This window comes from Zingiber officinale, chromosome 4A (assembly GCF_018446385.1).
Source record: "Zingiber officinale cultivar Zhangliang chromosome 4A, Zo_v1.1, whole genome shotgun sequence".
Classification (NCBI taxonomy): Eukaryota; Viridiplantae; Streptophyta; class Magnoliopsida; order Zingiberales; family Zingiberaceae; genus Zingiber; species Zingiber officinale.
In genome coordinates this window covers 56,346,881-56,373,469 of record NC_055992.1, presented here as the reverse complement: position 1 = coordinate 56,373,469, position 26,589 = coordinate 56,346,881, and the positions used below count along the sequence as shown (strand labels likewise).

At 35.0% G+C, this 26,589-nt stretch overlaps 1 protein-coding gene across 4 annotated transcripts in view; it reads right to left on the bottom strand.

Moving 5' to 3' along the window:
- The window catches only part of LOC121969931, a 29,311-nt gene extending 9,983 nt beyond the window's left edge, over positions 1-19,328 (bottom strand). Inside the window, exons 1-6 of one of the 4 annotated variants that reach the window (XM_042520256.1) lie at positions 19,042-19,328; positions 18,525-18,703; positions 18,017-18,408; positions 15,992-16,050; positions 15,851-15,896; positions 2,182-2,762 (exon numbers count right to left, since the gene is read on the bottom strand). In XM_042520256.1, coding sequence (XP_042376190.1) covers positions 2,182-2,263 — 82 coding nt within the window. In that variant the 5' untranslated portion in view covers positions 2,264-2,762; positions 15,851-15,896; positions 15,992-16,050; ... (1 more) ...; positions 18,525-18,703; positions 19,042-19,328. The remainder of the gene's footprint in view (positions 1-2,181; positions 2,763-15,850; positions 15,897-15,991; positions 16,051-18,016; positions 18,409-18,524; positions 18,704-19,041) is intronic. The other 3 variants (XM_042520255.1, XM_042520257.1, XM_042520254.1) reach the window with 3 other exon arrangements.
- Positions 19,329-26,589: the final 7,261 nt, after the last annotated feature.

The window sequence follows — 26,589 nt, the reverse complement described above, 5'->3', positions numbered from 1 at the left end:
TCATGATAAACCACCTTCTGATTGTCTAGATAATTCATCGTGTGAAATCAACTAGTGTATATCGATATTTTATTACTTGATAACTATGCACTTGCGGTTGTACAACAATAGGTACTCTTTGGATTTCCACATACGAAGACGGATGGATTTTCTCCAATAAGCATTTTGTTATTCCAAGAAGTTGTTTGTCCAATTTGCTAGAGTAATATTGGCCGTGTTTAACAAACAAATTTATCTAAGATATCAAGAGTATCTTTAACCTAAGTTATATTTGTGTGAATTGTGGAAATTAGAACTGAAGGATTGTATTTCTTTTATATAGCATAAGAAGTTAGTTCACTTAGATTGATCTCAGGTCTAGTTATTTAAAATTAATTTCTCATCTCGTGTTTCAGACTTGTTTGGCATAGTTCTGGATAGTGATAAGAGAACGGATTGGAATTTCATGCCATGCTAGGTGAACCAAGATTTGCCATTCAATGTGGGGAACAATACCTAACATAAGTTGGCACAGGTAATCTAGGTGGATCACATCCTGTGATTTCTGTTGCCAACACCCCACTCACAAAGATTGCTCATCCCATGAGTTCTGTCTTGATTTTAATTGTTGGCCATGGGTGGGAAGAAAAGAATATATAATAATAAAAAGGAAGGGATGAAGGTAGTGACGTACTGGAGGAAGTGGCAGTGACGAAGATATCACGGACACACATAAAGACATGGAAAAGAGGAGGCACTAAGTGATCTAATCAGGTGAAAGGGATCAAGTGCAGTCATGAGGGTCTACTGACAGTGTGATGTGCTGTGTTAAATTAATTGGGATGTTAACTAATTGATTAATTATATGATTTTTAACTTCAAATACACATTTAAAATTATAGAAACAAATTGATTAATCACTAGTTATATGTCTATGGGGGTGGCATTTAATAATTCAGAAAACATATTTGTAAATTATACTAATTATAATGCATATTTAATGTAGGATATATTAATAGCGTTTATATTTAATTAAGATGTATATTTATAAAAATTATTGTATTATAATAATTAATTAATTCTTAATTTGTAGTCATTCATAATTTATGATTTTGATGGGTTATATTTACAATTGAGTAACTGATTAGTTATTAATTATAGCTGCTTCAACAGTATATGCTTAATACTTCTTTTGCTTCTAATAAGGTATAATTGTTACTTAGATGCTTGTTTGTAACTTGTTTATTTAAAATTTCAATTCAAATAGCTTTCTAATTATTATAGCCATATTTTTGAAAGTAAACAAGCCAAGTGCAAGAATATTTAGGATTAAAAGTCATCTCAGAATGCTTAGAAACATGTGGAGTGCTGACACAATGCTGTGAACGGGAATCAAAACTCCAGCAAGAAGCTCTTCTATTCTACATATTTTTAATTAATTTGTTATATACTCAAAAGTCAGTTAATCAACAAAATTGAATACATTGAATATGTTTTAGTATGCCAATATTCTTTAAAAAAAATTGGTGTTTCAAGTGAGAAGTTTCTTAGTTTTTGAAAATTTAGAATTTTTAATATGATATTACAATACACGCAATCTATATTATGCATTCTCTAGGGACCTGCTTCAACACAACATGATCTCTACTAACGGCATGTGTCAAAAATTCAGGTTCCCTTTACCCTATGTTTTGACTTGAGAACATGATATGTTCAACACCTAGATTCGTACTGGGGTTCAATGCTCCTATACAAGTGACCATAAGATAGAATCCATTAGAAAAAAATTGAATCTAGAGTTCCACTATTAAAGTAACCAATTACAGTCCTTTAAAGTTTCATCTAGGCATGAAAATGTTTGTCCTAACATAGTATATCATGTCTTCATACTACTAATCTAACATGTCTCCTCTGCCAGTGACTTTCTCTTCCAATGTTCCACTCTTGCTCGCATCAATTTTCCTAAAGTTACTCAGCACCCTCAAGGCACATATATGACAGAGATCTAGAATAGTCTCCTTTATTTTAGCTCCTCATAACTTCTAGCCAATGACTTGATTCAATCAGAGTCTATAGTCCCAAAAAAGGGGGGAAAAAAGTAGATACAGTGGCATAGTTACAGATAAAATAATCGTATAAAAAAAAGAAAAATGAAAAAGTAAACACTTAAAAAAAATGATGATTGTGTCTGCAAAAGCTTACCTAAAATCCCTATTAAGCGCATCCAATCCAGTGGGATCCCCATTTGAAGGAGCAAACGGTGAATCAACTTCCATATCCCCATTCTCCTGCTTCATCTCACTCTTTAAGCCTGAGAAAGTGTCCCCAAAAGAGCTCGAATACTCAGTTGCATCTGGGTCATCAAAATTCACTGTCTTGCTATCAATGCCTTCTGTGCAACTGAGAATGTCAATTTGCTGATCCACGTCATTGTCAACCTTATTCAAGGAAGTAGAGGATCCAACACAATAATCAACGTCTTCACCTTTGTTTGTACACAACAATCCTGATGCATCTTTGTCATCCACCAACACCAATTTCTCAGATTTTAAAATGTGGTTCAGTTTTCTTTCGTCCAGGACATCTACATCCCTGGCTGTGTCTTTCAAGGAACCATCACAGAGTATGCCATCTTCACCATTATCTGAACAAAAACCTACAGCCTCTTTTGTGTCTGCAAAATCCTTGTTCTCTGATTTTACTGACACATCAGATTTACCTTGTTCATTGGCATCAGACAAAGATTGAGCAGGGGCCATGGTACCATAAATCTCTTGGACAGCCTGAAATACCATCATGATAGGGATATGAACATGTCTAAAAAAACATGTAAATAAGTCTCAAGGCAAAAATAAATATGTTTCCACAAAAAAGACAACAACTAAAGAAAATTCTCACCCACAAAAGATTATATCGAAGTCACAATCATCAAGAATTCCAAACTCCATCTATAAAGGAACATTCCACAACCAAAGCTTGTTGGAAAAGTGAACCAAAATGATTGAGAGAATAGTCCCACATTAGGAGTTTCATGGTAACAAAGCTAGTTTATATTGAATCACAGCCAAAGATGTTGTGAGAAATATGGGTGAGAGACTCTTATGCGCGTGCTTATAGGAGGTTGCAAATTGAGTGCTCAGATTACATTAAATTCGATTAAGCCTATAGAAGGTTGGCTTGTCTATGAGCATGACCTGTGATTTACCAAGCAACCCAACCTAGATCAAGAAAAAAATTGCCCAAGTAGTCCATCCAAACGTTTTGCCACTCAAGATTTTCATGTCACCTCAAACCTGAAATGGGTGCACTAAGGGTCAGTCATTGCAGTGTAAGGAAATATGTTGCTAAACATACAAACGCGCAGTGGAAAAACATATTTCCTCCAGAAGATCCATGCGAAGGGAAACAAAATTATACTAAGTTTATATCTAAGAACATGATAGAGTATATCTTTGTAGCGTGCACACGATCTCCCGACAGCTCGGATCTCAGCATGATCAAGCGTCCGTGCCTCTTTCGGTATCCACACGAACAAGTGTTCCTCCGTTTGTCTCACAAACTCACAAAGATGGAGAAGAAAAACACTTATGGTTGTGCTAGCAACCAAGAATAATTTCAGCCAAGAGAGGAAGAAGAAGAGGAAGGATAATGAAAAGTGAGAAAAAATGATAATAAAATGGCTTAAGCATTTTTCATGCAATGAAAACACTTAATGTCATTAATTCCATTAATGAGCCTTAATGAGTATTCACTCTCCATTAAGGGCCATTTTGAAACTCCTCATTTTTTCATTCAATTTCGAAAATTGAATATAATGATTCATTGAATTTCGAAAATTCAATAAATGTCTTCTCATTTATCCTCACTTATGTCTTAAGTATAACTCACTTGAGTCTAACTCAAGTTTAACTCATTTGAGTCTAACTCAAGTCTAATTCAATTGAATCTTACTCAATTAATTCTCATGCAATTTAAATTCAATGAATCACTATTTCATTAATTTGAATTGACTTCTTCAAATCTAGTTTGAATTGGACTTGATCCAATAATTAAATCCAATTGAGTCTAACTCAATAAATCCAATTCGAATTAGACTTAATCCAATGATTCATCATATGAACTCATTTCCAAATCTACTTGTTCTTTGTGTGTGACCCAATAGGTTCTCTAACGTTGGCAATGTACCCAAATCAACATTTAGATACATAAGCAATGAATGGCATCTAGCAAGGCATCATTGCTACCCAAGTGACGAGAAAGTCGAGATCCGACCTAACCTGTCCATGACTATTATCTTGAATGACTTGATCTCTCTATCCTTGATATCTAGATTGATCAATGAGGCATAGACCGTGTCATCCTCTTATCAACCTTTGTGTTTCTTGATCTCTAAGTAGACGCACTCAATCAAATAAGTTCAATATCTCATATTGACTCATTTGCGCATGGTCATGCTTTCTTCATGGCCCTTAATGGAGAGTGAATACTCATTAAGGCTCATTAATGGAATTAATGACATTAAGTGTTTTCATTGGATGAAAAATACTTAAGCCATTTTACTATCAATTTTTTCTCACTTTTCATTATCCTTCCTCTTCTTCTTCCTCTCTTGGCCGAAATCACACTTGGTTGCTAGCACAACCATAAGTGGTTTTCTTCTCCATCTTTTTGAGTTTGTGAGACAAACGGAGGAACACTTGTTCGTGTGGATATCAAAAGAGGCACGGACACTTGATCGTGCTGAGATCCGAGCTGTCGAGAGATCATGTGCACGCTACAAAGGTATACTCTATCATGTTCTTAGATATAAACTTAGTATAATTTTGTTTCCCTTCGCATGGATCTTCTGGAGGAAATATGTTTTTCCACTACGCGTTTGCGTGTTTAGCAACATATTTCCTTACAGTGGCTTCAGAGCCACTTGCGAAGGGATATACTAAGTTATTAGCAATTTTATATGTGATATAAAAAAGCATGATAGGTTTATTATGATCTTCAAAATTATGAGTTTCGGCCAAAAATTAGTGTTTTGTTGAGAACGAAACATAGTTGGTATGTGACCAGCAAGGTCTCGGCCAAAGGTGTTTTGTTCGGAACGAAACATAGTCGGTCTTAAGGGTAGTAGGGTCTCGGGCATAGCAGCAACTCATAAACGAGTATGCAAAATTAATTTTGTTTCGGAGGTGCTGCCCCCTAACCCCGCAAGGGGTGCTGCCCCCTAACCCCGCAAGGGGCGCTGCCCCTTGACCTCGCCCACTAACCGGCTAACGGGACCGCCGTGGCGTTGCGACTCATAATTTGTAGTTGCAATCATAGTAAATGGCGTTGCGGCTCATAATTTGTAGTTGCAATCATAGTAAATTTATGTCGTAGGTATATTGTGAATATATATGACATGGTGCATGGTTATGGCCCTTGAACCTCTTATGTGGTTGTGTGTGTTGTTGTAATTCATAATACGGCATGTGTGTTGTGCCTTCATCCCTTTCATTCTAGTTGTAATTTTAGACTATACTCGAATGTAAATCGAGTTTCTTTAAATTTTGTAATGTACAAATTAGAAAAGAGTTAGTCTACTAGAAGATGGGTGAAAAGGAAGGAAGGAAGGACAACAACACACGGCGACAAAAGGAGCGCTTAGCGAAGCTGCTTTGACCTAGGTGGACTCATCGCTCTTCTCATTGGCTTGAGAAGATTGTAGTTTATAGGGATCATAACTGTGTCACGTTTTGATTTATGCATATATGTGTGATGTGTGCTTTATGATGTATTCGATACATGTTTAATATATATAATTAGGTCCTTTTAGAATATGCCTACCAAAAGTTTAATACTCACATCTAGCTCGATCAATTGTAATCAGATTTTGCCAAAGCAAAGTGACTCAATTTATCTTGCTAGAGTGCGACAGGACAATTGTGATGTCCGACTATTAAACTTGGATGCGACTTAACTAAGTTGTCTCATTTAGAAGGAGAGCTTAGAGGCATATCCCATAAGATGGAATTCAAATTGTACTAGTCTTAGGCGATTAGCCAAAGCTAACTCAAGATGAGCTATAATATGAATTTCATAAGATGGGCAAATAAACAAATAATATTGTTCATCTAGCTATACAAGAGTTGCATTTGATGCAATTGGTATAAGATGCCTACCTATATTAAACGAGTCTTGGGCGATTAGCCAAACCTAACTCAAGATGAGGTACAATATGAATCTTGTCCCACATGAATATTATCGCAATTGGAATTGGAGCTAGTAGTGTGGGTAAAACCACAACCATGACTCGCTCCTACCAAGCTTTACAATTCTGTGGGAGAATCATTTAATTAAAGGCCTAATTAAATGATCGATATATGATACTACGTTCTGCATTATGTTGTTGTAGATAATCATGTCATCAAATACGTCGAACACTCTCTCTCTCTGCGATCTGTCCTTGATAAGGACAACCTCAATGGAGCTAACTTCCTGGACTAGTACAGAAACTTGAGAATAGTTCTCAAGCAATAATGAAAACTGTACGTCCTAGAACAGCCCATTCCTGAGGCACCCCTCGCTACTACCACTAGAGCTGATAGGGATGCTTACAAGAAGCATCAAGATGATGCATTAGATGTATCATGCCTTATGTTCGCCACCATAAACTCTGAACTTCAGAAGCAACATGAGAACATGGATACTTATGATATGGTTGAACACCTTAGACAACTATATCAAGGACAAGCAAGGCATGAGAGATTTGAGATCTCTAAAGCGCTGTTTCAATGCAAAATGCAAGAAGGAAGTCCCGTAGGACCATATGTACTCAAAATGATTGTGTATGTAGAAAACCTACAGCGATTGAGATTTCCACTAGGCCAAGAATTGACCACTGATCTTATCTTGCAGTCATTGCCCGATGGCTATAATCAATTTGTCATGAACTACAACATGAATGAAATTGACAAACCACTGCCTGATATGTTGAGCATGTTGAGAACTGCTAAACTCAACATTAAGAAGGCAAAGCCTAGTTCTATTTTAATGGTGTCTAAGGGCAAAGGCAAGTGGAAGCCTAAAGGTAAGGGTAAGACCCAAACCAAAGGCAAGGGCAAGACTCATGCACTGAAACCCAAAGGTGGGGTTGCTAAGGAAGGAACCTGCTTCCACTGTGGTGAGAACGGACACTGGAAGAGGAACTGCAAGGTATACCTAGCGGAACTAAAACAAAAGAGAAGTGAGACTTCTGCCTTAGGTATATATGTTATAGAAGTCAATTTATCTATTCCTTCTTCATGGGTATTAGATACCGGATGTGCATCTCACATTTGTACTAATGTGTAGGGGCTGAGAAATAGTAGAGCGTTGACAAAGGGCGAAGTGGACCTACGAGTAGGCAATGGTGCAAGAGTTGTTGCTGTCGCTGTAGGAACATATTCTTTAACTTGCCCACTGGGCTTGTTTTAGAACTAGAAGAGTGTTGTTATGTGCCCGCTTTGACAAAGAACATTATCTCTGTTTCTTGTTTGGACAAGAAAGGCTTTTCATTTGTAATAAAGGACAAATTTTGTTCCGTTTATTTCAATGATATGTTATATTGTAGTGCACCTCTTATGAATGGCCTCTATGTTCTAGACTTTGAAAACCTAATCTATAACATAAATACCAAACGGTTCAAGTCTAATGATTTGAACCAAACATATCTCTGGCATTGTCGCCTAGGTCACATAAATGAGAGTCGCATATCCCAATTCCATAAGGATGGACTTTTAGACTCATTTGATTTTGAATCATATGAGGCATATGAATCTTGTCTTTAAGGCAAGATGACAAAGACTCCATTTAGTGGACACGACGAAAAGGCTAATGATCTGTTAGGACTCATACATACAGATGTATGTGGCCCTTTCAGAATAGCTGCTAGAGGAGGCTATTATTACTTCATTACCTTCACTGATGATTTCAGTAGATACGGCTGTGTATCTGATGAGATACAAGTCAGAATCTTTTGAAAAATTCAAAGAATTCAAGAATGAAGTACAAAACCAACTTGGTAAGAGTATTAAAATGCTTCGATCAGATCGAGGTGGGGAATACCTTAGCCAAGAGTTTCATGACCATCTCATTAAGTATAGGATCATATCTCAGTTCACTCCACCTGAAACACCACAATGAAAGGTGTATCAGAAAGGAGAAATCGCACCTTATTAAATATGGTACGATCAATGATGAGTCATACAGATCTTCCTACTTCCTTCTAGAGGCATGCTCTAGAGACGGCCGCTTTCACACTTAACCGAGTTTCATCTAAGGTCGTCATAAAGACACCATATACGATATGGACTGGGAAGAGTCCCAAGATGTCTTTTATGAAGATTTGGGGTTGTGAGGCTTACGTTCGACGACAAGTCTCAGATAAACTTGGACCCAAGTCAGACAAGTGTTATTTTGTAGGATATCCCAAGAAAACAAAGGGATATTACTTTTATAATCCCACAGAAGGCAAGGTGTTTGTTGCCAGAACTGGTGTCTTTCTAGAAAGGGAATTTATTTCTAGAAAGACTAGTGGGAGTGAAGTCGATCTTGAAGAAATTCAAGATACACAAACTAGCACTGATACCTTGATGGAAATTGAACAAACACCACAAGAAGTTGTAGAGCAACAACATGTTCAAGTAGCACACACTCTACGCAGATCTGATAGGACCCGTCGTCAACTTAAGAGATATTCATTTCTCTTGTCTGACCACGGTGATGTAGAGCTTATTGGCCTTGATGAGCCTACATCTTATCAGGAAACTGTACAAGGCCCAGATTCTGAGAAATGGCTAGAGGTCATGAGATCCGAAATGGAATCCATGTACACTAACCAAGTATGGACTTTGGTTGATCCACCTGAAGAGATCAAACTCATTATGTGTAAGTGGGTCTTCAAAGTGAAGACTGACATGGATTGACATAAGCATACCTATAAAGGTAGATTGGTAGCTAAAGGTTTCAAGCAAATTCATAGTATAGACTATGATGAAACTTTTTCACCAATTGTGATGCTTAAATCTATTCGAATTTTACTTGTTATTGCAGCTTACTATGATTATGAGATCTGGCAGATGGATGTCAAAACCGCATTTCTTAACGGAAATCTACTCGAGGATGTGTACATGACACAACCTGAGGGTTTTGTAGATCCAAAACATGTTGGAAAGGTTTGTAAGTTGCAAAGATCCATTTATGGATTAAAGCAAGCTTCTAGAAGTTGGAATCTTCGATTCGATGATGCGATCAAAACATTTGGTTTCATTAAGAATGAAGATAAACCTTGTGTATACAAGAAGGTTAGTGGAAGCACAGTCATCTTTCTCATATTGTATGTAGATGACATACTACTCATTGGAAATGATATTCCTACTCTTCAATCAATGAAAACTTGGCTTGGGAATTATTTTTCAATGAAAGGCTTAGGTGAAGCAGCCTATATTTTAGGCCTTAAGATCTATAGAGATAGATCTAAAAGATTGTTTAGCCTAAGTCAAAGTACATACATTGACAAGGTGCTTAAACGTCTTGCCATGGAGAATTCCAAGAAGAGATTCTTCATATGTCACATGGTGTGAGTCTTTCGAAGACTCAATGTCCCTCTTCTAAGGTAGAAAGGGACCGCATGGATCAGATTCCTTATGCATCTGTTATAGGGTCTATCATGTACGTCATGCTTTGTACTCACCCAGATGTCTCGTATGCATTAAGCATGACAAGTAGATACCAGTCAGATCCAGGTGAAGGTCACTGAACAACAGTCAAGAATATTCTTAAGTACTTGAGAAGGACTCAAGATTATTTCTTGATCTTTGGAGGCGATGAAGAGTTTGTTGTAAAGGGTTACACTGATACTAACTTCCAAACAAATAAGGATGATTACAGATCGCAGTCAGGGTATATGTTTTGCTTAAATGGTGGTGTTGTGAGTTGGAAAAGTTCGAAGCAGGACACAATCGTTGATTCTACAACAGAGACCGAGTATATTGCTGCTTCAGCTGCAGCAAAAGAGGTTGTTTGGATCAGGAAGTTCATTACAGAGCTTAGTGTTGTTCCTAGTATAGCGAGTCCAATAGACCTCTATTGTGATAACAATGGGGCTATTGCACAAGCTAAAGAACCTTGCTCTCATCAGAGATTCAAACACATACTACGGCGATTTCATCTCATTCGAGAGATCATCGATCGAGGAGATGTGAAGATATGCAGAGTACCGACCGATGCTAACATTGCGGATCCTTTGACCAAGGCTTTGGCACAGAGAAAGCATGATGGTCACACTAGGTCAATGGGTATTCGATATCTCAGTGATTAGCACTAGTGCTAGTGGGAGATTGTTAGTATTAGCCCTAGTATCAATTATGAGATGATTGTAAATGGCTCATTTTGTATCATATATCATTATTAATAAAAGGCAAAGTTGGTTATTATATTTATTTCGGTTCAGTACCAATTGAATAAGTATAATAATGTCCTTAAGTAGTAGGTTCTTATCTACAACATATCAATTAGTTGAATTGATAGTGAGATATGTAGATATATATATAGAACACTACTCTTAACTATTCCTAGTCAAGCATTAATATACAAGGACGATATTAATGCGTCAAGACTAGCATGTAGGTCAACGGATGACTTAATCTCACAAGTCATAGATATGGGATATCAGGTTAACACATGGGTATATATTAGAGAATATATACTGAATGACCCGCCATGAGAATGTTTCATAGATCGTTATATGAGTGCCATAAACATTCTCATATGACTATTGGTATGAATAGTCCTTAGACCAGAAGTCACTACGGTTCCCTACATAAGGAGTTGTGTACTTTGGTATCGACAAACGTCACTTGTAACAAAGTGGATAATAAAGTCGATCACTGGGTATACAATAAATTATGCGGAGGGATGTGAGTGATGTAGATGGGATCTATTCCTTCCATATGATGGAAGTGATATCTGTGGACCCCTTGATTAGTAGGACACAAGAAAGCATGGTCATGCGCAAATGAGTCAATATGAGATATTGAGCTTATTTGATTGAGTGTGTCTACTTAGAAATCAAGAAACACAAAAGTTGATAAGAGGATGACACGGTTTATGCCTTATCGATCAATCTAGATATCAAGGATAGAGGGACCAAGTCATACAAGATAATAGTCACGGACAGGTTAGGTCGGATCTCGACTTTCTCGTCACTTGGTAGCAATGATGCCTTGCTAGATGTCACTCATTGCTTATGTATCTAAATGTTGATTTGGGTACATTGCCAACGTTACGAGAAAGTCGAATCGACCAACTAATCTTATATGATTTGGTCCTCATCTGATATCTGAATGATGAATGGCGTGGACGTCGTCTCTTATCGACTCTTGTGTTCTTGATCTCTAGTCACGCTCAATATCGTATTGTTCGTTCTTGGCGTAGTCGTTTTCTTGTGTCCTGTCGAGGGGCTGAATAAACCGTCGTATAAAGGGATGATCGTCGTCGCTCGTATCCTCGCGTGGTCGTTGATTATCTGCAATGCGGTGGCGTTTGCTGACGACTATGTGAACCGTGGTGACCGGTCAGGATTATTCGTATCGATAGTCGTGAAATGTTTGTGACGCCCGTATGGCGATGGCGATTCGTCGGTCGTCGTATGTATGCCGTGTGTATCGTATCCGTGACTGTGAGATTAAGTTATCGTTCTACGCTAGTCTCGACGCGTGTTGGCGTATTGTGTGTTGGGAATAGTTAAGGTGGTGTTCTCCGTATCTCGCTGTCGATTGATGATATGTTGAGATAAGAACCTACTGGACGTTATTATGCTGACGAAATATAATAACCAACTTTGCCTTTTATTAATAATGATATATGATACAAAATGAGCCCTTTAAAATCATCTCATAATTGATAGTAGGGCTAATACTAACATACAGGCCAACCATTAATCACCGGATGTTGGAGTTTTGAACCAACAGAGGCAAATAATGACCAAGTAATGGTCATTATGTTACAGAATTAATGGCTGCTAGAATTTTAAGTCTATAAATAGAGGCTTCCTTGGACAACAAAAAAACCGATCCAATCATCCACACGTAGTCGCTCTTCCACACTGCTCATCCTCCACCTTGTTCCTAGAGATAGAATTCGGATACATATTCAATTCACCATTGTATCATGAGAAACAACATACGTCTATTCAAACCTCTAAGCATTGCGAAGATGGAATGAATCTATTTTATAGAAACGATGTTAAACACGGACCTTAACTGCTCTGCAAAGTCCTAACTCAGCTTCCCAAGTTCCTTGGCAGTTGGGCTTCCCAAGTGATTGACGACTCAACCTTTCCTACTAGGTTCCGATAGGGTTGTAAATGAACCAAACGTTCGTGAACAAGTTTGGTGTTCGGCTTAGTAAGAGGTTGTTTATATTCGTTCAATACACACAAGATTAATTAAACAAATACGCTTGAACAGCTTGTTAAGCTAAACAAACATGTTTGAACACATATGTGTTCAGCTCGTTAACGTTCGTGAACAACGTTCGTGAACAATGTTCATGAATAACATTCATGAATAATGTCACGAACCATATTCATTAATAAGACTCTTTTCAATATGTTAAATAAACAATAAAATAAAATAAATAAATAAATTTAAGTTATCAAGCTCAATAACCAATCAAACAACTAAAAGTTTCAAATAATCAAACAAGCTTGAATTGAGAGCTCGATAACATCTCGAACCAAGCTCAAGCCAAACTTGAATTGAGAACTCGATAACATCTAAACGAACCAAGTTCAAGCTCATAAAAAATAAACCAAGTCAAACTTGAACAATCATTTCAAAAGTTTGGTTCATTTTAAGCTCGGCTCGGCTTGGCTCAGCTCGATTACTATATCAAAAAAAACTTGAACACCACAAAGCTCAGCTCAGCTTGGCTCGGCTCGTTTACGACCCTAGGTTCCGAGTTGGGACTTCCCTACTCGATAACTGGACCTTCTCAACTCAGCCTTCCCTACTCAGCAACTTGGCATCCCTAATTTCAACCGTCTAAGCCCATCTTAGCAGACCATATAAGTATCAATTTTTTTAGATTCAGTAATTTTCCATTTACTCTGGCACCAACAATCTTTAAACAATTCGTTTTGTTGAGATACAAGTGAAAGTGTTAACAAGCAAGCTGCACAAGACTCACAAGCCCCTTCTGCCTTGGCTGTGACTATTATAGTCAATCATAAGGAGAAGCCAGAGAAATTTTAGGTTGAACTTCAAGCGGTGGTAGTAAAAGATGTTCTTCTATCTAACTACGCTTAAATGGCTTGGCCTAATTTTTTTGATAGAGGAGCCTCCTGAGTAGGTTGAGAAGGACACCAAGGTATAAGATTGTGAGTCATGCCAATCAGCAAGAGTGAAATTTAACGTTCCACCCGTCAACCGACATGACACCGAGCTTGGAACCTCGAGATTGCAAAGGCCTTACGGCATGCCGCAGAGGCACCACGACCTCGTGTCGGGTCATAGGATTATTATTTTTCCCTCTTTTCCATCCTATTTGGATTTTTTATTTTTCACAAATATTTGTTTTTTGTCTATTAGTTTCTTTTCCCTCCCTCTATTAATTTATTTTCCACTATCCATACATGAAAGAAAAAAAATATAATTTATTTTCCTCCATTCGTCTATGGTTAATTCATCCATCCATCCATGAGAGGTAAATAGGAAGAAAATAAGTCTCTTTAAGGATGAAATATATATATATATATATATATATATATATTATTAGAAAAATAAAAATATTAAATAAATATAATTTTCAACCTTATAAAATATACAACAACAACCATACATTATCCCACTAGATGGGGTCGACTAATAAAATATACTACTATAATTTATTGTTGACAAAGGAACTATGGAATCTCTTGACCAAAAATACAAGACAAAAGATAAGAGGGCTAATAAATTTATTGTTGACCGACTCTTGAACTATAAGATGGTCAACTCCAAAACAATGATCGGTTAAGACAAATCCAAGAGCTTTAAGTAATCCTATATGAGAGTGGGCATAGTAATGAGCGAAACATTTTAAGTAGCAACTATCATTGAAAAGTTGTACCCACCTAAAAAAACTTCAAAAACTACCTAAAGCATAAGCGGAAGGAGATGAATGTCAAGGAACTCATTGTTACATTTTACATTGAGAAAGACAATAAGAGTTAAAACAAAAGAATGTTCTGCTATTGTTAAAGCCAATGTGGTCGAACATGATCAAAGAATGAAAAAAAAGACCCCTAGTTCATCCAACAAAGGGGCTAAAATGGGACCCGTAGGAGGCGTAAGTAAGAAGTCCCTTGGAAAATTTTATAATTGTAATCAAGTCAGTTACAAATCCTCGAAATACAAGAAGTCGAGGAAGAGGTGTTAGACAACGAGGGGCTAGACATGGATCTTTGTGTTGTGGTCTCCAAAGCAAACATGGTGGATTCAAACCTGAGACGATGGTGGATTGATACCAATGTTGGTACACTTGTGTTCCAATAAGAAGTTGCTCCACAACTTTAAAGAAATCAAAGATGGAAAAAGTTGTTCATGAGGAATCTACAACCTCAAACATCAAGGGCCACGGTAAAGTGATTCCAAAGATGATCTCAGGAAAGAAACTAACTCTCAATAATATATTCCAGCAATTTGAAAGAATGCAGTGTTCGAATCGCTTTAGGTATTTGAGTTGGAGTTAGTAATTCTATCTAAAAATGAAATATTTATAGGGAAGGGTTATGTATGTGATGGATTATTCAAACTTAGTGTAATGGTTAGTCAGCCTAAAATAAAAAATAAAAAAAAATAACTCATCTATTTAGTTTCTTGAGTCTTCTAACTTGTGGCATGGTAGATTAGGACATGTTAATTATACTTTACAATATTAATTAACTTAAAAAGCATGCCTACATTCCAAATTGATTTGAAACACAAGTGTAAAACTTGTGTTGAGACAAAATTAATAATGTCATCCTTTCAATCAATATATTAAAAGTAGTGAATCATTCGACTTAATCTATATAGACATGTGCAACTTAAAAAGGGTATAAACACGAGGTGGAAATAAATATTTCATCACGATTCACTTTTGTTGATAAAAGGACAGCCCGGTGCACGAAGCTTCCACCATACGGGGTCCCAGGGAAGGATCCATTGTACGCAGCCTTACCCTGCTTTTTGCAAAAGGATGTTTTCAGGATTCGAACCCGTGACATTTTGGTCACATAGCAACAACTTTACCGTTGCGCCAAGGCACCCCTTCACTTTTGTTGATAATAACACAAAATTTTATTATATATATTTTTGTAAAAGTAAAGATGAAGAAAATGAGAAATTTGTTATCTATAAAAATAAAGTTGAAAACAAACTTAATAAAAATTTAGGTGGTGCACAATGACCAAGAAGGTGAATATATATCACCCTGAGTTTTATATTAAACATGGAATTAGAAATGAAACAATAGCCTCATATACTCCTTCAAAAAGAGAAGCACAACAACAACAACAATAATAACAACCAAGTTTTATCCCATAGGTGGGATCAACTTCCTTCAAATAGGCAAGTGTTTCTGCTTAATTTCAAAGAGGAAGTAAGTTCCTCAAAACAAACATATGAAACACAAGAACAAGATGAACCCGATGAGGCTGAGCATAAATGAATAAAAAAACTCGTATAGAAAAAAAATCATTGATATGGATTTTCTTACTTTCATGGTTGAAAGTGAACCTCAAAACTATTTAGAAATTATAAGTTCTTCTAACAAATCTCAATGGAAATAAACAATTGCATTTGAAATTGATTTGATCGTGTAAAACCATACTTACTATAGGTGGATCCTCCTCAGGATGTAAATCATTAGGTTGTAAGTTGCTTTTTAAGAAAAAATGAAATTAAATAGAATCAATGATAAATACAAGGCAAGATTAGTAATTAAAGATTACTAACAAAAAGAAGGTATTGATTACTTTAATACTTAACAATAGCCTTCATCATAGTATTACTAGTTGCTGTCGCTTCATGGAATCTACAAATATGTAAAGATAATTATTTTAGAATTTAGAAGCGAAACTTTACATGGAGCAATATGAAGGGTTTCTACTTCAAGATAGGAAAACAAGATTTGTACATTAGTGAAGTCATTATAAAGCTTGAAACAAGCTTCAAAGCAGTAACATGAAAAATATAATAACGCCGTGAAAGAAAATGAATTTAAAATTAATGAATGTAACAAATATGTCAACATTAAAGACATAGGAAATAATTGTCATTTTATGTCTTTATGTAGATGACATTATTATCATTGGAAATAATGATAAAATAAAAATCCATTAAACATATGTTGAACTCAAGATTCAATTAAAAGACATCGGCCTAACTAATGTACTTTTGGAAAGGACTTGTTGTGAGTCAATCTCATTACGCGGACAAGGTTCTTGAGAGATTTAATAAAAATGATTCTATATTGGCATGAAATTCGATAGATAAGAATTAGCGTCTATTGAAAAGTAGAAGTGAGAATATTTCTCAGATAGAGTAGGATATTGAAAATCATGTACAAAGATTATAGTTGATAAGTTGTACACAACCAGACATAACCTATGCAATAAGCAAACTAAATAGATACACAAGTAATTTTGGTGTTGAATACTAGAAAGAGATAACAAGAGTATTAACGTACTTAGGATATATCCGTGACTATGGACTGCACTATCCACCTATTGTCAATGAAGGGTACAATGATGCAAACAGGATATTTGATACAAATGACTTAAAGTCTAGTAGTATTTACATTGGAAGTTACAATCATTTCATAGAAATCTTCTAAGTAGATTGTAATAACTAAATCCACAATGGAATCTTAGATTTGTATACACTATGATAAATAGTTAACTATTGGACTGGCACAGAGTCATATGTATAATAGTAAGTTTAAATATATATATATATATATATATATATATATAGTACTTTCAACTGACTGTCAACTAAGGATAATCTAGTAAATCAACTAAACAAATAATTAAATAGAGAATTAATTGTAAACTCATCAATGGGAATGTGATTAAAGCTTATATAACAAGCTAATACAAAGGAAACCCGGCTTATGATGACAAGAGATCCAAAAAACTAGATTTAAAGGCATAATATGTATAATGGTAAGTTTAGACATATATATCGTAGTTTCAACTAGAGTTAAGTCAAAGGATAATCTAGTGAATCCACTAAGCAAATGGTTAAATAGACAGTTAATTGCAAACTCATCAATGGGAATGTGATTAAAGCTTATATAACAAGTTAATACAAAGGAAACCCAGCTTATAATGACAAGAGATCCAAAAAAAAACTAAATTTAAAGGGACAACCTAACGACACCGACTTAGTAGATTACTATAGGGTAATTACCTAATGAATCAATAGTAGTCGTCTAGTGTGAAAGTTAAGTGCATGACTTTTAATGATCCTTATGCTTTCAAGCAGAGTAATGCGGGTTACCCTTAATTAAGAGAGAGAAATGGAGCAGCTTTAAAAAATAATTGTAAGACACAATTCTTAGAATCTCTTGCAGAATCAGGTAAGTATTAGGGCCAAAACAAACACAATCATGAGAACTGAATTATATCATGAAGAATTCTAGGTGAAATATGTCATCATTTATACAAACGGTAGATTAGTTCAAGAACATCGCATCCACTAGGCAACAAGTAAAGTAAACATATCTTCACAAATAAAGGTTAAAAGGGTAAATCCTACCTTTTCTATATAGGATTCAAATGTTTAATGTTATCGCCTGTACTCTTGATTTTCATTTATGTGGGAATTGTTGGAAAAGTAAATGAAAATGAATGGGTGAATAGTATCATATTGGGAGTTTCATGCAACATGATTGGTTTATATTGAATCACAAATAAAGATATCATAAGAAATATAAATGTCTCTCTTACGCATGTTCCTACAGGGGGGTGCAAATTTAGGATCTGAATTGCACTAACCTTGTTTACTAATGTAAGAGAACGACCAATGCGTTGAATGTCATGCCGATCATTGAATGTCAAGTAAAAAATTACCCAAGTAGCCCAGCCAACATTTTGCCACTCAAAATTGTTTTCCTGCCACTTCAAACCTGAAATGGGCACATTAATTGTTGTTGCCTAGAACGGCCAACATTAATCGTCAATTGTTGGTGTTCCAAGCAAGCAAGGCAAATAATGGTCGAGCAATAGTCATTATATGGTAGGATTAATGGATTTTGATCCTATAAATAGAGACTTCCCTGAGCAGTAGAAATCCAATCCTCTTGTTCCCAATGATAGCATTTGGGTACACGTTCATTCCGCCACGAACAAATATTATTTGGTTACGAATGTGGTTGGGCAGTTGTATCCTGAAAACAGACATCCATTCGAACCTCTAAGTGTCATCGGAAAGGAGACAAATTTATTTTAAGAAAACTGTGTGAAACATAGGTCTCAATTGTATTATGTAAAATCCCGATTCAACCTCATGAGTCACTTGGCAGTTCAACTTGCCAAGTGATCGATAACTCGACCTTCCCTACTCGGTTTCTAGCTCGACTTTCTCTACTCAGCAACTCGGCCTCCCTGCTTGACAGCTCGACCTTCCTAGCTTAGCCTTCCTTACTTGGCAACTTGACCTTCCCTGCTTGGTAGCTCAAATCCCTAAGTTCAACAATTCAAGCTTTTCTCAGCAAATCAGATAAGTATCAATTTTTAAATTCAGTAATTTTTCCATTTACTCCAAAACCAACAATCTTAAAAAAGCCAGCAAAGCTGACTAGGTAACAACCCCTAAACAGAAAAATATAGGCCACACTTTAAAAAGAGAAAATAACCCACATCTAACTCGACACCAAGAAAACAAATAATAGAAGATAATAGGAGGATCTTTTACTCAGAACTTCCCTCCTAAACACCAAAGAATGTGCCCAGTAGGGAGAGGGACACCCAAAATAGTGAGCTCTGAATAGAACAAGAAGAAGAAGGGTGGGAAGGATCACCAATATAATTGGGAAAGGATCGCCTGGATCTCGCAGAGAAGGAGCAGCAGATCTCAATTAACCAGATCCGCAGTCACTGGGAGAAGAACTCGGCCGCACGAGACGAGATGCTCAACCACACGAGAAGACCAGGAGGTGCTCTCCAATCGCGCGCCAGAAGCTCGTCGATGCCGGATACCTCGCAGTTGGATGTGGCGCGGAGGAAGAAGCTCGAGGAAGGGAGTGAGATCGGGAGGAGAGGCTCGAGTGGGCTTTTTTCGGCGCAGGAATCCCTCGAAACATTTTTTTATCCTAATAAAATCACTAAGAAAAACTAAATATCTTTTTTTTTAAATAATAATAATCATAACACTCTTATAAAATTCCGTGGACTGGATCCGACTCAGGATTAAGGTTTATAACTGACCAGTTTAATTAACCGGTCAGTTATAAATTAAATCTTCTTTTATATAATTTGGGGCATGCGGGCAATCGAAATTAGCGTAATTAAATTTTTTATTATAATTATAAATTCATCAATTTAAAAAAAAAACGTACCTATTATATTTTTTATTCTAAAATACTTTTACTACACTGCTCTGCCGCTCTTATACCAACCTGTGCTTATTACGCGGGTAAAATTGATCGTCACATCAGAATCTACATCACTTTTTAAATTTGCTTGATGGGATCGTCTACCAACAATTGGGTTATAAAATTTAGATATTTAAAATAAAATTCAGTTACAATAAACCGATTTAATTTTTTAGGTTTAGCTTGTTAACACTGCTACGCATGTAAATTGCTTTTCCCCCCTTCTTGACACGCGCACCTCCCTCTTTTCTCTCTCTCTCCCTTCCTTTAAATGTCCGTTCTGCCCCTTATCTTTTTTGATTTTTTTTTTATTTTTTTTTAGTTTTATTTTTAAATTTAATTTTATTTATTAATTTTTTCATTCATACTTATATATTTTTAAATTTTTATTTATTTTTAATTTTTTAATCAATTTTATTTATTATTTTCATTAATACTTATATATATTTTTAATTTATTTAGTTTTATTTTTTAATTAATTTTATTTATTATTTTCATTAATACTTATATATATTTTTAATTTATTTAGTTTTATTTTTTAATTAATTTTATTTATTATTTTTCATTAATACTTATATTTTTTAATATTTATTTAGTTTTATTTCTTTAATCAATTTTATTTATTATTTTTGAAGAAGGTTGGGTTCAAGTACGATTTGAGCTTATAGAAGAGATTCAACAAAATAAGGATCTATATGATCAACTTTATCCAGATCCAAATTTGATAATCAATCTATTATTCTCATTGAATTATTTCGAGTCGTGGGCACCAGAAATATATTGGATGGACGTTATGCCTTTGGGAATTGTCATCGCATCAAGGTACAATCTTGTACTTCATACATTTGGTGAGAATATTGGGAATTATTTTACTCACTTGCCATTAAGAACTCCTCCAGTTTCAAACCAAGAGCGTCGAGAAATAGCTATTGCTCATGTTGGCAATCACTTCGTACAAGTTTTCTTACATCCTCATTATCCTGTACCACCCATTCCAACTTAGTGGTGGCAACATTCATCGTATGAAGCTAAAGGATGGGCAACTCGTTACAGAACACGTGTTTATTTGTAGTACGAAGTAATAGGTGCACCACCACCAAACGCGTCGGGAGCAGAATTTGGAGATAATATTGATTAAGATTTCTATTTTTATATATTTTCATTTTTTTTTGTATTATTATATGTACTCTTCATTTGAAAAAATTATGTTTATTCCTAAGTTATAAATGTGTTCATTATTAATTGTTAGCATTGTTGTTAGTTTTAAATATAAACTAAAAATAAACACAAATTAAAAACATATAAAAAAATTATTAAAAAAAATAAAGCTGATAAAAAAATTAATTAACAAAAAAAATCAATAAAAAATAAAATTTAAAAAAAAAATCAATTGAAAAAATAACAGTACTATGAAAAAAATAATAAATTAAATTAATTAAAAAATAAAAACTAAATAAAATTTATATAAAACTGAAAAAATAAGTATTGATAAAAAATAATAAATTAAATTAATTAAAAAATAAAATTTAAAATATACTAAGAGTTATTTTTAAATAAAATTAATTAAAAAATTAAAACTAAATAAAAATTAAATGAAATAAAAAAAAAATAGAAGAGGAGGCTACATGCGTCCATTGGCAGAGAGAGAGGGGAGAAGGAGAGGGGCAATGTTTGGTCCTCAATCTCGATGTTTTTTTAGATTTCATTCTTAATTTCCATATCGGATTGTAATCAGAATCCGATTAAAATTGATTGTCACCTTCTCTGAATTCACATTTTCACATAAGTTATTATTTTAAATTGAGCCAAACGATCAGAGGTTACAGACGGTGGATGGGCCGCTCTCTACTAGGTACCATAGAGTTTGTCCATCGTCGACAGCTTCCAACCGCCTTAATTGACCCAAAACTATAATTTAAATGAAAATATCAACTTAAAGGAGATCACAAATAATTTTGACCAGATTCTAATCTCAATTTGACATACAACTTACGAAAAAGGACCATAAAAAATTTAAAGTTTGTGGACCAGAGGATCTGATGGTACCATACTATTTATTAACTCAAGTAAAAAAAATAATCAAAATAGTACTGATATTATTATAATAATTATGATCATAAATATTTTAATATAGAATAATTTACAACAATAATTATAATTTTATTAAAACTATAATAAATAAAATATTATACTGTTAAAATATTCTTTATTAATTTTATTTAAAATTATTTAAACTTAATTAATAAAGTTCTAAATTAGTCATATTACTTTAACATTTTATAATAATTATAATCATAACTATTATAATTATAACAACTATTATAATTATAACAACTATAATAACAATTATTATAAAAAGACATAAATAAAATTAAAACAAGGAAATCAGTAGTGTATTATATAAAAGGTTTCAGATAATCAATTAATTAACAAGGCCTAAGTTGTTATAGCAAGGTCTAAAATCCATTTATAAATGTTTTGAATGGGAAAGATGTATAATCTTCTATCCCCGTGTCCCCGAATCCCGTATCCCCTCTGTCCCACTTGTTGATCGGACAGGTCATATAACATTTTAAGAATAATTGATTTTATTTTGATTTTTTATTTAATTTTAATTTAAGTTTTTAATTTATTTTAATTTAATTTTTAAGTAATTTTAATTTAAGTTTTTAATTAATTTAAATTTAAGTTTTTATGTAATGTTAATTTAAGTTTTTAATTAATTTAAATTTTTAATTAATATTAATTTAAGTTTTTAATTAATTTAACTAATGTTTTTAATTAATTTCATGTTTTTAATTAATTTCATGTTTTTAATTAATTTTAAGTTTAAGTTTTAATTTATTTAATTTTGTTATGGTTAAATTAATTTTAATTTTAAGTTTAAATATAAATTTTAATAAGTTAAGTTTTAATTGATTAATTCTTGATTTAAGTTTGAATTTTAATTTTCTCAGAATTAATATTGATTAAATTTTAACCAACTCAAAATTAAAAAGTTAAGTAATTTTTATTAATTTGGAATTAATATTTTAATTAGGTTAAATTAAAATTGATTTAACTTATCAAAAAGGTTGTTTAACCATGTTAGATTTAAATTTAGTTTTGAGTTAATCAAACAAGCTTCCTTAGGATAACTTTTCAATAAATGGCGAGGCATATGGTCTTTTTGTGTATCAATGTTGAACTACTTTCTGAATACTTCCTAAAATAGTCTTAACCTAAAAGACTTAATACTAGGTAGGACTATTTTTTACTGGTCCCATGTGTTGACTGAAGTATGTTCGGTCAGATCTACTAAGTCTAGTACACCAGGTAGAATACACAAGATTCAACCTAGACATGCCTTCGACAAAACTTCCTTGACGTACTATCATCCCAATCCATTCTGATGTTATGTTATTAAGGTTTGTTAAACCTTTTTAACTAACCATTCTAAACTAAGCATAAAAGTAAACCTAATCCTAAGCAGACATAGTTTATGAATCAAATTGGTTGAACAGTTTTTCTATTTATTCCCCCTGAGTCATAGCTTAGATATGGTCTATCTAATTAATGAATTTGACTCTTAAGGATCAAATATTGATTTGGTTTGGTTCGGCATTTTTTAGGAACTCATGCTTGGACTTGATTTCTAACATTTTGATTGATTAAAGATAAGTATAGTTTGTTGGTTTTATTTAGTTTATAGCCAAGTTCCGATTTGTTGTACATGACTCATTCCGATCCAAGTACCATATTTAGACACTTGGATCCCAATTTGAACTTTTCCAACATTTTCTTAAGTCATTCGACTTGACCTTTTAAGTTAGAATTTTCTTCCTCAAGTTTTGCAACTTGAGTTGAAGTTCCAACTTGAACTTGGTTAGTCGAGTTACTCAAGTTAACTTGCTCTTTAAGGTGGTCTATTTCCATAAGTAGTAAGTTATTTGTTATTTTAGATTTTGTTAATTTTTTAATAAAATATTTTACTACTTTAAGTACGTTTGACTTGGAATGAAAAGTTACCATATCGGGACCTTCGGAAACGGATACGAATCTGTGGCTTCTCTCAGACTCGGTGTCGATCTCGGACTCGTATTCTTCCTCGAACTCAAAATCTTCATTTCTTGCCATAAGGGCAAGATGACTCAAGTGCTTTAGTTCTTCCGCATCAGACTGCTCAGAGGATGACTCGTCCCACATCGCTTAAAGGGTCTTCTTCCTTCTTGCTGATTTTGGTTTATCCTCCTTTTGATTAGGGCATTCATTTTTTAAATGCCCCTTCTTGTTGCATTCATAATAAATCATTTCTGATTTGTTTTTTCATTTGGTTGATTGGTGCCTTCTTGGTGCTCCTTTTGAACTTCTTTCTTGTTAGTAGTTTTCAGACCATGTTGACCAGCTCTTCTTCATTGATTGAGTCTGAGTCGGACTCACTTTCTGGTTCATTCTTGATTCTAGTCTTGGTTCTTTGTTTGATCCTGCATATAAAGCAATGCATTTCTCGACTTGACTCAAGTTAGACTGTTCATGTAATTCTAATTCACAGGAAAATTTGTCTAATTTAAGAATTGAAAGATTCCTTGAAACTTTGTATGCATCTACTATTGATGCCCACAAGGTGTTTCTCCGGAAGATGTTTAGTGCGTACCTTATCGTGTTGCGATTCTCTAGGTTGTGTCTGATCAGTTATAGGTCATTGAGAATATTCTTTAGTCGAGCGTGTAGTTGTGTGGCAATTTCTCCAGAGAACATTTTAATATTAAATAAATTATTTAACAGTAAGTCTCTCTTATTTACCTTAGATTTATCAGTTCCTTCATGTAGCTTTACCAGATGATCTCATAGTTGTTTTACGTTTTCATATGGCCTGACTCGATTTAGTTCTTCCATGGTTAGCCGCATTGAATGGTGTTGATTGCCTTATAAATTTAGTTGTGTCTTCTTGATCATTGAGGGAGTCCAGTCTTTTGGTTCTATCAGCTTTCCATCAACTATCGGAGGAGTGTAACTTTTGATTATAGTGAACCAAAGTTCAATGTCTAACTTGAGGTAGCATTCCATTCTGTTCTTCTAGTAGTTGAAGTTCTCCCTTTGAACAGTGGAGGGCGGATGATGTTGTACCCTTCTTGGTAGGAGTTCGACATTCTTGCAATCAAAGAATTAAGAGATAAAAATTTCCAAGACTCTCTTCTTGAGATTAGTAGTGCGGGAAAAAAGAAATAAGAGGAAAAAAATTTTATAGGGAAAAAGAAAAAGTTTTTAAAATTTACTCAAAAAACGGTTAAGTAATTTCATAGCTACCAGGCTCTGATACTAATTGAAAGATCGAAAGATGCGATAGAGAGGGGGGGGAGTGAATATCACACGTTAAAAACTTTTTGTTTTCTTGTAAAACAAGAGTAGTGCAATGGAAAGTAAAGAGCACGTTTCAGTTACTTGGTTCAGAGCCTAGGTTAACTCCTACTCCAAGACTCACGATTCTTAATCTCACTATTGGGTAATCCACTAAAACTTATTTTTTTCTAAACTCTTCAGAAAGAAGCAATACATACAATATAAAGAATGTAAGCTAGTAATAGACTACTATTTTTTAGAAATTAAAACAATACAAGCTTAAACAAAAGTTATACCGACACTAGGTAGAAGATAAAGCTCGATCGACACTTCTGAAAGGAGCAACTTGCGTGTGAAGGTGAAGCACATAGTAGCAGAATGAACAGGAGCTTTGGATAATGTTGACTTCAAAAAACTGGATAATTTACCTCGAACCTCGAGCTCTGCTTATATAAGCCTTGATCGATTGACTGATAAACCAATCGGTCGACTAAACAGTTCGGTCGGCCAAACCTCCTATCGGTCAACTAAACCCTGTGCTTTTCTTCCTTGCTCAGATCTAATCTTCACGCATTTATGAGCTTTAATGGTTCAGTCGGCCGATCACCTTGTTCGGTCGATCGAATAGTGAACTTTCCTTGTTCGTCGAGATTCACACTTAATTCATCGAGATATGTGTAGATTATATATGCTATTTTATATTGTTTAACGCACATCTTTCTATATTCATTTGATTATGATGTATCCTTTTGCACCCTTTTCTATCTCATTTCATCATAATTACTACTTTTCATCCAGAGATCTGTTTGGTGTTTATTTTTATTTTCAGGAGCAATTTGGAGCGGGAAAAGATTTAAGGGTGCAAAAGAAGATCACTTGAAGAAGATCTCTTCCCTGTTGTGAGGAAAGCAAAAGAGTGGATTGCCCAAGTCAAGTTCCAGAAGGTAGCCGTGCCCAATGGCATGAACAAGGAAGAAAATGAAGACAGACTGTGCCAAATGGCATGGCCAAGGAAGCAAATGAAGATAGGCAGTGCCGAATGGCACGACTAGGAAGAAGAAACAACGCAAGAAAAGGGGAGGTTGTGCCTACTTCCATAGCAGAGTTGGATTTGGTCGTGCCCTGAGGCACGATCATGCCTCCAAAAGCGAGAAAATCCCTAATTTTGAAGAACTGGACGTGACAAGAAGGCATGGCCATGAGCTTGCCCGTGCCAACTTCCAGAGTAGAATTGGACCTAGCCATGCCTTGAGGCACGACCATGCATCCAAAACAAAGATTTGAAGGTCCGGCCATGCTAAATAACACGACCAAGAGGGAAGAAGCAGAGTAAGCTCTGCTTTGGCCATGCCATATGGCACGGCCAGGGGCCTAGAACTAGAGCCAAGTTGGCTCTGGCCAAGCTAGATGGCATGGCCAGACACCCAAGGAATGGATTGGCCATGCCCAGAGGCACGACCACCCTATTCTTCACCACTATAAGAGGGGCACTTCATCTCCTCCACAAGGAAGGAAGTTTGGTGGACGAGAGGAGATCATCTAGGTCAAATCCTTACATCCGGATGCATCGTCTGGGTGATTCGAGGCTGTCGTGCTACTCCATCCTCGTCGGCACGCCAAGATCTGCATCCAAAGGCTTAACACGACAATAAAGGA